Source organism: Gadus chalcogrammus, chromosome 11 (assembly GCF_026213295.1).
Source record: "Gadus chalcogrammus isolate NIFS_2021 chromosome 11, NIFS_Gcha_1.0, whole genome shotgun sequence".
NCBI classification, from domain to species: domain Eukaryota; kingdom Metazoa; phylum Chordata; class Actinopteri; order Gadiformes; family Gadidae; genus Gadus; species Gadus chalcogrammus.
In genome coordinates, this window is record NC_079422.1 from 13,289,440 (window position 1) to 13,306,530 (window position 17,091).

The following is a 17,091-nucleotide window of genomic DNA, read 5'->3' on the forward strand; positions in this document are numbered from 1 at the left end:
TAAACCACTTGTGCAGACAGCCTGACAGATTAGTACCGTCCGCACAGTTCAGTCAAGGACGTGTGTATGCGCACACACCCCCCCCCCCCCCCCCCCCACACACACACACACACACACACACACACACACACACACACACACACACACACACACACACACACACACACACACACAAACACACACATACACACACACACACACACACATACAACCCCCCCCCCCCCCACACACACACACACACACACACACAGCCGCAGGACGGAGAGTGCCCCAATATGGTTCCCAGAGTTATTCTCTATGTTGGATTAGCGCCGTTAATTCCCATCTACATGCAGCACCTAACCATAGGCTTTTATTTTTAGCCATTTCATTATGAAACACAAGCCAGCTGTAGAGTATACAGGATTTGTGTGTGTGTGTGTGTGTGTGTGTGTGTGTGTGTGTGTGTGTGTGTGTGTGTGTGTGTGTGTGTGTGCGTGTGTGTGTGTGTGTAAAACCAGCAGCGACCCTAGGCTATCCCACTAAAGAAGCAAATAGCTGCAAGGGATGCCACGGTCCCAAGGGAAAAGCCTGATAGACACAACACAATCAACACACCACACCACACCACAACACATCAACACCACACACAACACCACAACACACCACAACACAACACACCACAACACAAGACATCAAAACACAACAACGCACAACGGCTCCACAACACACCACTACACAAGACAACACACTTCACCACACCACACCACAACACACAACAACACAACACACCACAACACAACACATCACAAGACAACACACATCACCACGACAGCCCACCACAACAACATATCCCAGCTTCGCAACACAACACACCACAACAAAACGCAACGCACCCCAACCCAACACAACACAACTTAACAACACACAACAACAGAACGCAGCACAACACAACACCCACAACAAACCACAGCACAACACAACACAACAACATACAACAGCTAGACAAAAGCAACAGGAGGGATGACCTCATGATTCCAGAGACTTAACACACACACACAAACACAAACACACACTGGAGTGATAAAGAACAGCAGGGTGCTGACATGAAGGGCGTCAGCTACAGAGTGTGACTCTCCCCAGTGTTTGTGTGTTATTGCTTGTGTTTATGTGTGTGTGTGTGTGTGTGTGTGTGTGTGTGTGTGTGTGTGTGTGTGTGTGTGTGTGTGTGTGTGTGTGTGTGTGTGTGTGTGTGTGTGTGTGTGTGTGTGTGTCTATGTGTGCACCTGTGTGTGTGTGTGTGTGTGTTTGTGTGTGTGTGTGTGTGTGTATATGTGCGTCCGTATGTGTGTGTGTGTGTGTGTGTGTGTGTGTGTGTGTGTGTGTGTGTGTGTGTGTGTGTGTGTGTGTGTGTGTGTGTGCTGTCCTTGCTCTGCCCTTGCACTGCTGACTGCTACCCACCGGCAGCATCCATGCCCCTTATTTCCCCCTGTTGCTAAGCACCAGTTAGCCCCAGCTGAGGTCTGAGTCTGAGCAGCGTGAGAACAGGAGGGGGGGACTGTGTGTGTGTGTTGGTGTCTGTGCTTTTGTGTGTGAGTGTGTGTTTGTGTGTATCACTTTGTTTGTGTGAGTGCCTGTATCTCTGAATGTGTGTGTTTCTATGTATGTGTGTCTGTGTCTTTGAGTGTGTTAGTGTGTGTGTGTGTTAGTGTGTGTGTGTTAGTGTGTGTGTGTGTGTGTGTGTGTGTGTGTGTGTGTGTGTGTGTGTGTGTGTGTGTGTGTGTGTGTGTGTGTGTGTGTGTGTGTGTGTGTGTTTTTTGTGTGCACCACTGCTCTGCCACAATGGATTCATCAGTGCCAATCTCCTGCCAGCGTCCCATAACCAGAGTCCTGGGCCCCGCTCCTAAACCAACAGGTCAAGGAACAAACAGGGGCCCCTGGGCAGATGCAAAACACATGGCATTTCCCCCTGACTGACACATACACAGACACAGAGGCTAAGACACACACACACACACACACACACACACACACACACACACACACACACACACACACACACACACACACACACACACACACACACACACACACACACACACACACACACACACACACACACACACACACACACACACACACACACACACACACACACACACAAAGACAGAGCTAGAGAGAGATGGAGTGAAAGATAAAGAGCGGAAGGGAGTGAGGAATTCAGAGACGTGTAGAGAGAAGGAGCGAGGTGAGAGATGGAGAGAGCGTTACCGAGACAATCAGACAGAATGAATGATGGAGATTGAGGTATAGTCAGAGATGCACAGAAGGAGAGATGGAGGTAGAGTGAGAGATACAGAGATGGACGGACAGAGAGAGGAAGAGGTGAAGCAACGGAGACAGAAGGGACCCAGAGAGGGAGATCGAGTGGAGGTGGTGAAGGGAGAGTGACAGAAGGGAACAGGAGGGAGAGAAGGAGTGATAGAGAGACAGAGGGAAGGAGGTGGACTGGGAGATGGAGAGAAAAACAGAGGGATATAGGGCACAATTCGGAAGAATGATAAACAGAGGGAGGGAGGTGGAGTGAGAGAAAGAGAGACAAAGGGAGAGACAGAGGGAGGAGGAGTGTGACCTAGAGGCCGTGTGAGGGATCCAAACCGGACAGATGAAAGACAGTCCGACCTAACACCTGCTGACATCATCAACTGTGCGCTTCAGTTCCAGGCCAAATGCAAATGCCGACATTAGGCTGTTTAACGATTACTTGTTGATGGATTTACCCAATCAGCCGCTCACGTGCATTTTGTTGACTTTGTTGCAGCATGGCTGCCCTCATGGGTCCTGATGCATGCTGACAAACGCTATCGAGCCCCTCTCTCACACGTTACCAAGTCACACATGTTGTGGACGTTTGCACTGTGTCTGCAAGAGAGAAATTATTATTGGTTATTGACCAATAATAATTGGTAAATTTACCAATAATATTTGGTCAATAAAGTTCCACGGGTGTGTGCAATATTTTTCATTAACAGTACATCATTGAGAAACAGTCAAACAGAACGTCAAACTGATTCAATGACAACCCAAAAACAATATGCTCAAGATAAATGTTTTGATTTCAGCTGATTAGGATGATAAAAACCCAATAATATTAAAGATGAGTAACACATTCCGACATCATTTCTGGTAACTGTTGCATAAGCAGAATGAACCACTCCGGGGCATTCCCGTTATTAGGATAGAATGGACTTCCTTATTGGAAAGTAATGACGTTTGGCTTCGCCTCGGCCGCATCAATGACCCTGATAATAATTTTCCAATAAGGGACCCCCCTTTATACCTTGTCGTGGAATATTACTTACTCGCGTAATCATGTCCACTTCATGAGCCGCCTTCTGCAGGGTGTGGAATGAGCACATTCTAGAGCGTGTGTGCCCACATAACTTCTAGCTTTTAAGAAACCATACGGTTTAATAAAAGGGAGGGAAGCCTTCTACTTACTGAACCTTAATCTTCACTGACAAGAATGGAGTAAACATAATAACTTATATTACAGTCCCTGTAAAGTCAATACATCTATGGCGTGGACATGAATTTATCATCTCAGCTATATTGACTGTACATTTGTAGTTTGTTTTAGATTCGATATTTTTAAACATTGATGAGCATTGACAAGAATGAATAATAGCAGTGCAACAGGAGCATATCCTCCCATTCCCTCCTTAAGACAGACACACATCATCCTCTCTTCCCACCCACACACACACACACACACACACACACACACACACACACACACACACACACACACACACACACACACACACACACACACACACACACACACACACACACACACACACACACACGCAGAGCAGCATGTTGCTGCCCTGGGTATCTGTGGTTAAAGCAATAGGGAGAGAGCAATGCAGCTGGCACACATGTGACCTTGACAGTGTTGACAAACACGACATCCTGCACACACACAAATACACAGACACCTAGCTGCACACACTCACCAGGCACACACACACACACACACACACACACACACACACACACACACACACACACACACACACACACACACACACACACACACACACACACACACACACACACACACCCAACCACATGATCACACCATGCCGCAAACAACTCACCCAGGCACACGCACACAGACACACCCAGGAACACAAACATGAGCACAAAGTCATGCACAGTCATGAGCAAACACACACATCTCACAACAAAGAGAAATAGCCTGAAGCTCATATCTCTAGCATCATGTCTGTGTGGTATGTACTTAATGTTGACACACAAATGTCTGTACACACCTTGGTTCAATGCTTAATTAATGCATGATAATCAAGATACAGAATCCACTTGTTAAATAATTCAGCGTTCCCCTCACCCGGCCTGTTCCACGGAGCACGGAGCGCATGCAGTCGTCATTGCAGCCCCGAATCCCGATTTGTTTCCATTCATGCATTATCGCAAAGCACACATGCACAAACCCATGTCTATGCACACACCTTCCTCTTTGTGAGTCCAATCAATGAACCTTGGGTTAGCGGATGGTGGGGCCGCGTGGTCAGCTGATGAAGTGCGCCCATGCCGGTGGGCATGTTATTGTTAAAACGCATGTGCAGTTGTGTGTGCAGTTGTTTGCTTTAGGGTGTGCGTATATTTGCACTAGATGCATCTGATTCAACCAGGCACACATGTGACTGCATGTTCAGCTGAGATATTCCATATTCTATAACGTATTTATAACACAATGGACTATGAGCATACTTATGGAGGCAAATAACATTTTTAATGATGGATGCGATGCCATTCATGCAAAAGCTATGTTAAGCTATCCCAATATTGGGCATAGCAATTATAAGAAACCAATAGCTTCCATAAATCGAAAAAATCAAATCAAATCAAAAATGAAGCGTGGCAGATTGGATTAGAAGGAAGAGGTCATTCCTCCTGAAAGTCAAAGGGCAATGCTGTGCACTGTTGAAAACAAACTCAGACATCCACAACAACAACAGGAACAGAAGCTACTCCCACATGACCTTGTCTCTTCTAACCCCTCTAACTCTCTCTCTCTCTCTCTCTCTCTCTCTCTCTCTCTCTCTCTCTCTCTCTCTCTCTCTCTCTCTCTCTCTCTCTCTCTCTCTCTCTCTCCTCCTGTTCCTCCCTACATTTATCTTCCGGATATGATACAAAATGTCATAGAAGGCAGTCAATCTAGACAACCTGAAGGCTGCTGATGCCTGACTGCCAAATCCACGTCCCTCCCTTGATCAGTGGTGAAGATTAGACTCACATTATATTGCTATGCAAAGGTGATGAGAGAGGGAGAAAGAGAGAGAGAGGTAGAAGGAGAGGGAGAGAGACAGAGAACGAGAGAGAGAGAGAGAGAGACAGAGAACGAGAGAGAGAGAGAGAGAGAGAGAGAGAGAGAGAGAGAGAGAGAGAGAGAGAGAGAGAGAGAGAGAGAGAGAGAGAGAGAGAGAGCGAGCGAGCGAGCGAGAGAGAGAGAGAGAGAGAGAGAGAGAGAGAGAGAGAGAGTGGGTATTTTCAGAGTGACTTTGAAAACACTCCAGATGCTAACATTACAGCAGCACGAATCGTTACCTGTTGTGCTGAGAGAAAGGACCTGAAACGGTCAATAAACTGACTCATCCCACTGGACTTTAACTACTTGCACATCCTTGCTTTGTACATAATGACTATTGCACATATACTCCACACTGTAAATACAGTGTATGTACACTGTAATCCTTACTTTATCTTTACTTTATCTTTATTTAATCTTTACTAATCTTTACTTTGATATATTTTATACAGGACTTTGTATACACTCTTAGTATTCCATGTTTGACTTTTTAGATGTATTAAGTATTAAATATTCTACCTTTTGATGTGTATATTTATTTTGTATTTTATTTTTCACATTTTGACCTAATTCATATTTATCTATTGGCCTAATACTCCCTACTAAGAAAAAAGCTTCAGAATTAGTTCAACTCATCCTTGACATGCAGCAAATCCATTATGATTTCTAATGGGAAAATATCAACATTGTACAACATTGTGCTGATCCAAGACTCAATGTGGGTAAATATTGTGTCAACAAAAACGAAAAGTGGCATCTAATTATTGGACTTATGTTCTTTCATCATGTGCACTGAGACCTCTCCTCTATCACCAAAACATTTCTGTGACAATTACGTATGTAATGTATGACGGTAATAACAGAACTGCTGTCATCAAGCACCGACCCTGGCTGACTTATTTTTCTTCGAATTACTCCTATGTGAGACTGGTCCAAAGTGGAAAAGGACATCACGTCACGCCTTCTGTTTACCTGCTTGTCCAAACAACACATCTCCAGCTCACCAGTTTGTTTTGCTCCACCAATCCGTACTAATCTCCTCAAATCCCTTCGTCCTGATCTAGGGGGAATACACAGCGCTGCTGTCCACTGACTGATTGTCTGTTCGGAAATCAAAGCTTTTCACTTGTTTGGTGGCCATTTCTAATCAAGATCGATAGGGAGCAGTTCTTCTTTTATTTGTATACTGGCCCAGCTCTGTCTCTATGGGGAAATAGGGTGTGTGTAGGTAAACCAGAGAACGCTCCCAGGTATCTGAAGAAGTATCAGACTCAACCCTGTTTCAAAGCACACAGAACATCTTGCCCCAAAAGCTTTGGTATTTTGTTTGGCTTTGATTTACCTGGGAGCTTTCCTGCGTAACAAATGGCCATATCAAACCCTTCTGGCGGTTACATTTTTGCGTTGCTGTTGATTTAAAAGACCTCCATTGAAGAACAGACGGCTTCTCTCCTTATGGTAGCTGGCCTTTTGGAATCAAACCCAATTAAAGTGCTGCAGCAACATGCTCTAAAACACCCACCACATGAAATAACAGACTGGTGGGGGGAGGCATGAAAGGGGAAGGGGGGTGGGGCAGAGGTGGGGGCAAGTCATGTGACCTAGTCCTCATTAGTAGAGTGGGCCAGTGTGCTAATTTATCAACTCAATATCACCTAAAGAGCGAGAGAGACGGAGACAGAGGGATGGAGATTGAGTAGGTATAGAGAGAGGGACAGAACTGTAGAGCGAGATGGAGGGAGAGAGACAGAGGGGTAGAGCGAGACAGGAGGGTGAGACAGAGAGGGAGGGAGAAACCGAGAGGGAGGGTGAGACAGAGAGGGAGGGATAAACAGAGAGGGAGGGTGAGACAGAGAGGGAGGGATAAACAGAGAGGGAGGGTGAGACAGAGAGGGATGGAGAGGGATTGTGAGGGTTTGGGGGAGAGTGAGGCTTTAGCTGGGCAAGCGGATTTGAGCCATCTCTAAGAGAAGCCTAAAGGCTGCGGGAGAAAGTGTGTGAGTGTGTTCTTGTCTGTGTGTGTGTGTGTGTTAGTGTGTGAGGGGAGGGGCCGGGGAGGTTTTAAAATAGAGGCCTAGTCACCAGAACAGCAGACATCCAGAGAATGAGAGACAGGCAGGCGAATGAACGACGGGAGCCAGGACAAGCCACAGTATGTAGACCATGACGTAACCCACCCCTCCCGGCAATGCCACACACGGACTGCATGCTTTATTTTGTGTTCACCTGTACTGTGTGTTGTGTGTGTGTGTGTGTGTGTGTGTGTGTGTGTGTGTGTGTGTGTGTGTGTGTGTGTGTGTGTGTGTGTGTGTGTGTGTGTGTGTGTGTGTGTGTGTGTGTGTGTGTGTGTGTGTGTGGTCTTGTGTGTGGTCTTGTGCCGGTCCAAGCTGGTAAAAAGCACGAGGGCTCCTGGTGGCAGTGATGCGCCACACTCAGCCATCTGGTGATGAGTCACTATCTCTCTCTCTCTCTCTCTCTCTCTCTCTCTCTCTCTCTCTCTCTCTCTCTCTCTCTCTCTCTCTCTCTCTCTCTCTCTCTCTCTCTCTCTCTCTCTCTCTCTCACACTATCTTTCCCTCACTCTCTCGCTCACTCTTTCTCTCACTCTCTTAACTCTCTCCTTTCCCTGAGCCTGAGCCTATACTATGTCTGTGGGGCTGTGTGCAATATGTGTGTGTGTGTGTTTGGGAGGGAGGGGGGGGGTATATGTGTGTGAATGTGTATGGGTGCGTGTGTGTTTGTGCGTGTGTGAGTGTGTGCGTGTGCATGCGTGCGTGTGGCCCTTATAGTGCATTAGCACCCTGTTTAATGTTGTGGGGGTTCCAGAGGAGTGCATGGGAGCTGAAGGCTTCCTCTGTGGTGCCGGTCTGCCACGTGGGGATGAGAGACCAGCTCTTGGAAACCCATTTCCTTCCACCAGGTTATGACTCTGTGGTATTTAGAGCTAATGTGCGTCTGTGTGTCATGGGGGGGGGGGGGGGTTGATATTACAGGAGGGCACCACTGTGTTGCGTTACACGGCCTGCAGTGAAAGGAGGATGGCAGGAGGGAAAATGCTAACTCATAGGGCATATGCTAATTTGGGTTTTCTGTCAAAATGATACGACCCTCCAAAATTACCGGTCTCGCCACTGCTGGAGGGGGAAATTCAGATGAGTTCATGGAAATGTCCAGGGGAGTGTGGGGGAACACCAGGAGAGTGTGTGGGGATGAAGATCTGGGAAGGGGAAAGGGGTTATCGGCCACACTCACCCTAATCTCCCCAGTAAGGAGTCAGGCTGCCTGCCTGACTCCTTTTAATGAGCCGGGAGTATATACTGCCTCCTAGGATTGTATTCTGCCTCCTCGCAGTGTATGCTGACTCCTAGGAGTGTATGCTGTGTCCTAGGAATGTATGCTGTGTCGTAGGAGTGTATGCTGTGTCCTAGGAGTGTATGCTGTGTCCTAGGAGTGTGTGCTGCCTCCTAGACACAGAGAGCTGAACTAACAGCTCTGCCTCTGTGTGACTGTTTCTTCTCCTCCGGGCAGGAACTGACCTAAATCTCCTCTCCTCCCCTCCTTTCCCCTCTCCCCTCCCCTACTCCTCGGACTCAAAACTAAATCTGCACCCTTGGCTGAGGCAGCGCTCCGCTCCTCGCTGCCGTCACAGCACCCAACACCACACTTGGTGGGGAGAGAGTGGTTCAGCAGACATACTGTAGCTATGCTGCCCCCTATCCACCACAACAACACAGCCTTATTTCACTCTATAACACTGCATACAGGCTACACACGGCAGCAGGCCTGGCACAGCCTTGAGCCTATAACAAATAAGTCTTGATGTGTTTTCTCTGAGGGAGATTCTGAAGAAAATATCCTTGGGATAGAATACGCCACACCAGTTTAACTCACGTATCCGCAATTTCGTAGTAGGAAGGCATTCACTAGCACGTGGTTTAATTGATTTTGACACATTTGCAATTCTTATTTTTTTCTTTAGTGTTGTCATTTTTTCCGAACAAGCTACCGTACCTTCTTATAACTCAGAATTATTTGACTTATTTGACATAAACAATCAATTTAAAAAAATTATGGGTTGATTCCGAAACATCAGTCAACACAGCAACTACCAAGTGAGAAATATTGTTTTCCGAAGGGCTAATATTAGCCTATTTATTGATGTGAAATAATTTATGAGAGACTTGTTTAGCCCTTTGAATGAAGAATGGTTGTAGTCATTGTCGAATGAATAGCCTTGATGGATTGTTGATCAAAATAAAGTTACCAAGGGTTTTTCTCACCTAACACATTACCTTAAATTCCCTTAAATAACCCTAATCCTTATAATAAGATCACAATACCGTGTGTCTGTCTCCCCGTTATCTCCTTGTGGTTTAATAGGGTTGAAGACAACAAGATTTCCTTGAAGTCAAGCAGCAAACACCAATGCTATTGATGTCCTTAAAGTGAAGGTGGACGTGGAACCTCACTAATCAATAAACCCATGTCAGCTTTTTTTTTAGGGGGGGGGGGGCACTCTCACAGCATTAAGTTGTCTGTTATAGTAAAGAGCCTGAAGAGAACCAGGGGGGGACAAATAAAAGAGTCTGGGGTCTCATGAAAACAGCCCTCTGCAAGTCTTCCTAATACCTCCTAATAAAAGGCCTGGCAAGGGATCATTTCGATTGCCTTAGCTGCTGGGCCGCACTTTGTCAAAGAAACAGCAATTCATGGTATTAAGTAGCCGTAAAGTACAACACCATAAACATGAAGTACAGCTCCTGTTTATCAGAACAACAACACCCTTCTTCCACCAGTAAGGCAGGTCCATATGTTATGGTTCTCCCATGCCATTCTCAACAACCAGAGAGCGATGTTTGATTTTGCATTTGATCACATCAATCTTGCATTATAAGCTCTCACACATTAAATTCACTGTCATTCACTGTCCCCCTGCTTTATTTATCATCGATGTCTCTCTCCATCTCTCAACTGTCTCTGTTTTCCCCTCAATTTTCTCTCTCTCTCTCTCTCTCTCTCTCTCTCTCTCTCTCTCTCTCTCTCTCTCTCTCTCTCTCTCTCTCTCTCTCTCTCTCTCTCTCTCTCTCTCTCTCTCTCTCTCTCTCTCTCTCTCTCTCTCTCTCTGGCCAGTGAAACAGCAGGGGTGAAGAGATGGACAGGGTCAGTGTGAAGGACAGGAGGGGGCGTCGCTGGGAGGGGGTGGTGGTAGATGTGAGGCAGAGAACACAAAATAAAGTGGACGTACCACAGCTAAAAGGTGTTACACAATTGTTGTCCATTGTAGAGGGTTATTCTTCAGAAAGGACATTCATCTTGTCAGATTCAAAATGATTTACCTGAATACAAAAGGCTTGATTCATGGTGCTGGTGTGTGTGTGTTTCTGTGTTTGTGTGTGTGTGTGTGTGTGTGTGTGTGTGGGTGTGTGTGTGTGTGGTGTGTGGGTGTGTGTGTGTGGGTGTGTGTATAAAGCAAATGGTGTATTAATCTATATAGTTATCTGAGAAATGATTCCAAGTGCATTTTAAGATACATATGCAACTAAAAGCAACAACCTATCGTAACTGAGGTTGGAGTTGTTTAACTGTTAACAGTATCTCAATATAACGTGTGTGAGTTCACACACTTCACAATCTGTAAGGCTTCCCCCAACATCAGAGACGACGGAAGTGTTACTTTCTTGTTTTTTCACACATGCACACATACATGCAAACACACGTGCACATACGGGACTCTCTAAATCGACGCCACTTCGACCTGGGCGGGACTTTACGTCCTACGTCACTCGCTATGGGTGTGCATGTGTGCGCGTAGCCGTTTGTCTCAGGGATCTGTGCACGAACTCCCTTGCACTACAGGATTACAAGCGTCAGTGTCGTACGCGATGGAGGGTGGTGATAGGCTATATTTCTACAAATGACATGACGAAACAACACGAACTAAGCTAACATTAGACTATAGCCATACCAGATAACGCCATACCAGCTAACCCTAACTATTTCTATTAAACTCTGAACCACTTTGCAACAGGCAACTGTGTGTTGGTGTGTCTTATTGCTTCCCACGTCTGCGTCTGCATCTTTCCCACTCCTGGCTAATAGTTTCAGCTTTTGTACTGTATATCAGAAATGATCACCCTGTACCACACTGCTGACTTGTTGATGTTTTGTGAGCACTCAGGCATTTCTCTAGGTATCTTAAGTTTCCTACTGGAGTCATCAAAACTTTGAACTTTGTTATTGTAAGAAATATTGTGTTGCAAAAACACTTTGTGTCTTACCCTTACCGTTACCCTAACCTTAACCCCAGTAACATTTCTTCATCATAAACTACAAGTTACGCAAAATGGCATACAAACATCCAGTCCAATATGAAAGAAAAAAGCTAGCTTCATTAAGGAATCAAACCCCTTATCCCCGCGTCAATGAGTTGTTCTCTGACCACTAACCCATCAGGTCTTAGTTCAAGAGTTAACCACTTGACAATCTTCAAACTTCGGTTGCCTAGAAATTGTAAAGACAGTGATGTGTGTACATTGTGCGAGTATCCGTCACTCACGATGTGTGTGCAGTCAAAAATGAAAGAAAAAACCTTGCATCACTAGGGAATCGAACCCCCAATCATCAGTCTTTAAACGTTGGTCGTTGGTAACTGTAAACAAAGAGATCGCATTTTGTTTAACTGCTAACTAACAAACGGGTTTATGCGTTCACTGAACAAAGATTATGGAAATAAAAGACCACTTTTCCATCAGAAAAATCATCAGAACCGTTATTACCAACCCATAGACACTAAAAGCCAAACCTTTCTCACATGCACACCCATCGCGAGTGACGGCTACGCGCACACTTGCACACCCATAGCGAGTGACGTAGGACGTAAAGTCCCGCCCAGGTCGAAGTGGCGTCGATTTAGAGAGTCCCGTGCACACACACACACACACAGACACAGACACAGACACAGACACAGACACAGACACAGACACAGACACAGACACAGACACAGACACAGACACAGACACAGACACAGACACAAACACAAACACACACACACACACACACACACACACACACACACACACACACACACACACACACACACACACACACACACACACACACACACACACACACAGTGGGTGTATCCTCTCAGGTACACTTTGGGATTAATCTTCATTAGCAACAGAATTCACTGAATAATTCACAATCAATTAATTTGGAAAAATCAGTCAAAGATAACCCCCCAGCACTCCCACTCTCTCTCTCCAACACATACGCACACATGCATCGATGAATTATTGATTAAATAAAGCCTCAGTTCATAACCTGGAAAACGGACAGGATATTTAATAAAAAAAATGAATACATATTAATTTTCCTCTGTTTAATATTAAAGTAAAATGACTTTTTAAATTGAAATAGATGTCTTAAGGAAGCCTGTGGATATCAAACACAGGGGAGACATATGTGGAGGTCTTATTCCTCATTCAACACAAGATCAAACATCACACACAGCTCTGATTCCAATTCGGAGGTTTTGTGCGTGATAACAGCAGAGTGTCAAAATATCAAAAACAAACAAAGGTGGTTACGACGGTGACCGAGACACAATGCAGGAAGTTCAACGGGTGTACAGAATCAGTGACAACCACGGCACACACGCTCAAACACAAGTGAACTTGTCTTGTGGCCCCGTCTTGAGAAACAAGTCCTTGTTTTAAACTGTGATGCTGAATATGGTGCCGTGGAGTGTGTACATTTGCAGACAAAGTGTAGGAGAAAATGTATTCCACCCCTTGGCGCTTTCCTCTGAATTATAAATGTGCTGGAGTGAATGCAATGCGTTCTGCCTGGCTAAATGACCTTTCCTAATAGATGTGGCCGAAGTGTCCTTGGGCCTGAGTTATGCAACTAGAATAACTATAATGTATACTGAATGTTGGATTCCAAATGTCAAACTAAACAATGATTACAGGGCTGGACAGAGACCGTCCCTTTGCTTGCATTGTTTAGGCTCTAATGGAGAGCCACACTGATTAGCCCCATTTCAGTAAAACATGACCCTTGTGTGGTCCTCTGCCTGCAAATGAGACAATGTGGTTCTACGTGAATCTGACCTTAATTTGTCTACCTCTTTAAAAATTGTAAAAGCAAAGTTAGCAATAGAGTACATTATGCTGTCCATTAAGGTGAGATCACAGCAGGGTACGTTAAAGGAGTTCATTTAAAAGGAAATAAATCCTAACGGACAAAAAAGCTGCCCAACGACAGAACCTGTTTCTGTGTAAACCACAGTTATCAGCGGCTGCCGGGGCGGCCACACCGGGAAAAGTGCAAGGGGCGGCGCACAAAGTTTATTGGCTTAAAATAATTGCTCTTGCTCAAAGCTGATTCTCCAAATCACATTAGAGACTCTCCTCCCCTTCCGTCACATCAAACTAGGCCGGCAGGGCCTGCCGTTGTCACGCGTCACCTTCCATAAGGGCACATGACAACGCGAGGCCACCCCTTGGCACGCTGTCTGGTGATCAAGCGATTGCTAGTTGCAGCATGCAGGAAAGCGGGGAGAATGGCCGAAATTATAGATTTGGACGTCAGGCTGCCACAAAACACACACACACACACACAGTCAGTCAACCCATTTGTTCAGCACTTAGATGACTGTCACAATAAGGATGTTATCCTTCATCAGAACGTATCCAGCTGAGCCTGCCTGTGCATGGTTTCTCTGGCTTCGCTGACAATGCCCTCGTCTCTGTGTATCGCGCTGCACTGTTCGGAGCGGCACCTGTGAATGCCTCTCTGTTGCCTTATCGAGAACACACCCCAAATACATTGTCCCCTGTCCTCCGTTTGAAATAGGACCGTGAGATCCCTCTAGTTTATATGGGTTTGTTTTACGTGCATCCATCAGAGGACGTCCTCGTGAGGGGCATCCATCGGGGCTTTGCCGTGTAAAAACATTCCCTCGTTCGAGGTCCTCTGCGTGGAATCATTCTGAGGACATTGTCACACTCGATAACGCTCAAAAAGGGCCAGCTAACAGCTCAGGGGTAACACACACACACACACACATCACGCATGTTTGGCCTTGTTCGGAAAGTAAAGTGCCCCTTTAATGGCAACCATAATAAGAAGCTCGCCCGGTTTCACAACACCGCATTTACCGTCTGCTTTCGGCACTCCGCCACAGGGACGGGGAGAGAACGCCGGTTATCAGATCTTGTTAGCACCGCTGTCAACTTAAGCCGAAGACCCACTGGGGGGGTCCAGAGAAAAACCCTGTGGTGGACAGCGCTGTGTGAAAAGATTTACCTTCTATGACAAAGTCGGTCATGGAACACAGCCTGACTGTGTAGCTGTTACACTTTCAGTTAGAATCCCTTAGTTGGACTAGATGCAACTAGCTTTCTAACTTTTGTTATATTGACGAATGTACTAAGAGGTTGCATTTGTATTTTCCTCTTTCTTGTATTATACATGAATTTGAGTTGATGGCAATGCTTGTGATACAACAGCGGCTTAATCCCAATAACGAAAAAAATATCAATAATCATGATTATGTTGTGATGAAAAATAGATACAGATAATGAATGAGTGTGAAGAAGTTCCAAACAACAGCCAATCTGACCTCTTTACCAGCATTGTTAACTGTCATAGAGCATCAAAGTGAAAATAATCAATGCGTTACTAATTACTGTGGTGATTGCATCAGTGTTTGAGTGGCCAAGATCCCTCAGAGGCGGTCAAACAAACACAAGCACCAGCAAGGTGCTGTCCTTCGGCCAAAACATGCATCTGCACAAGCCATTGGTTGAAAGGATTGGGTAAGCAAGCGAAGCCATTACATTGACAATTTAAATTGTTGCTCAACTGGGCCTCCTAACCAATGCGGTAATTGCTGTCCATGTGCTTTATAATGGGAACATGTTAGGGTGAACATGCGTCCCTGTTTTCCAGGGACAATTCCTGTTTTCCAGGAGCAGTTCCTGTTTCTGGAAGTGTATTCCTAGCTGGAGCAGCTCCTGGAAATGTACCTATTTAAAAAGAAAACTTTTAAAAAATGTATTAAAACATTTTTAAATGGAAAAGGTTCTAGCTCATGAATACTAATTAAGAGACAGTTGGTAATTAGTCTCATGTCTATCTAATAGGCTGTGAAGCAACCATACAGGGGTCTACGACCAATCATATACAAGAGGCAGCAATCAATGCAATATAAAACGATAATTTCAGTGTTTTCTCAGGATCCAACTTGGCCTTGTTTTTGGCTGGTTTACCAAAGCTCATCACATCATAGTGAACCATTATGCATGTACGGCCCACTCTTCCACTACATGTACCATTTTGAAGTATAGGCAACATATGTCCCATTTTTTTCATTTCAGAAATGTTGACGTGTGATATTTTGTTGCTATATGGGACCGGCAAACTACAAATGCCCCAGAAATCTGGTCACGTTAATCCATGTGTGTCCGGCTACAAGCGTGACAAAAGGCTTTGAAAGGCCATCAAGGAAGCCCTATCAGAAACAGCTCGCTCAGCCTGGTGAAGGGGGGCAAGGGGGGGGGGGGTGAAACACATGGAGGGATGGGGAAGCGGGTAGGGGAGGGTTATCAAATATGGATGTCTCAATTTCCCGCGAGCGAAGCAGGGTGGGTGTGAATATATGATTCAGGCGCTCTCATGTGTCTCAGGGAAACCTCAATCAAAACGCTGCACAGACGCGGTTCCGTTTCCTTTTGGTAGGCCTCAAATGCTATTACATAACTGCTTGCTGGGAGATTGACACCGCTACGGCGGGGAAGCCTCAACGTCAGGCAGGCCTGATTACGAGGAACACACAGATATTTGAAAGGCATGAGAGCAAAAATAAAATACAATCAACACATCAGGAGATCTATAAAGCTACTGCCTTTAAAGAGAGGCCTTTAAAGATATCTCCTATATTCCAGTGTTGAAGAGGGCTCTGAACTGGTTGAGAGGTCTAGATCTATTGCTGAAACAGCAATCCTCTTCATCCTCCTATGGTCTGGAGTGCCCACGCTGGCCGCGATGTTTACAGGCCTTATGCCACCTCCCAGTTTAATTTAGCCGTCGGAGAACAACCGTCGTAGCACTTCATCAGCGTCAGGAAGCCTGTAAACGTATCGCGAGCTGCCGTCAGACAGCACACGGGCTAACAACTCACGGCATGGAAAAACGTCCAAGATTCAGTATGTTGCTGTTACGTTAGGCACGCTGGTCTGGACTGTAACTCACCACGTAAATGTGATAAACCCACTCATACCAACTTCTCATAACAAGGCATTGGAAAAATTCAATCAGAAATCCTGCAGTTCTAACACAGCAGGGGATGTGCTAGCTATTCTAACGTACCACTATGCCATGGTGACCACTCATTCAGCTCAGGATACCAATTCATATAAACATAATATAATATATTATAATAATGTATAATAATATATAATATACATCATATAATATTATTATATAATATAAAAGGAAAGTTTAGTTATTTGAGGCGAATGTCATTATGAACTTATGTTGCAGTTATGTTGCTAAGTTATGCTTTGCCTGCAGAAAAAATTTACAGGATAGACTATTGTTCAATTAAAAAACCTTGAGCGAAGCATGCATTGGAAAATTCAATGCATGACATTTATTGAAGAGAAACAGCCGTTGCTGCTTAGCATTATTATAATTGTGAGACAATGAATAC

General features: G+C 45.2%; 1 protein-coding gene across 4 annotated transcripts in view; it reads right to left on the bottom strand.

Moving 5' to 3' along the window:
* Positions 1 to 17,091, bottom strand: part of oxr1a (oxidation resistance 1a) — a 111,906-nt gene that overhangs the window by 76,648 nt on the left and 18,167 nt on the right. For 3 of the 4 annotated variants that reach the window (XM_056602999.1, XM_056602997.1, XM_056602996.1), the window contains exon 1: positions 4,394 to 4,441. The exons of the other annotated variant lie outside the window; for it this stretch is intronic. In XM_056602999.1, the coding sequence (XP_056458974.1) occupies positions 4,394 to 4,434 (41 nt within the window). In that variant the 5' untranslated portion in view covers positions 4,435 to 4,441. Of the gene's footprint in view, positions 1 to 4,393; positions 4,442 to 17,091 lie in introns of those variants that run through there. 4 annotated transcript variants of the gene reach the window in all.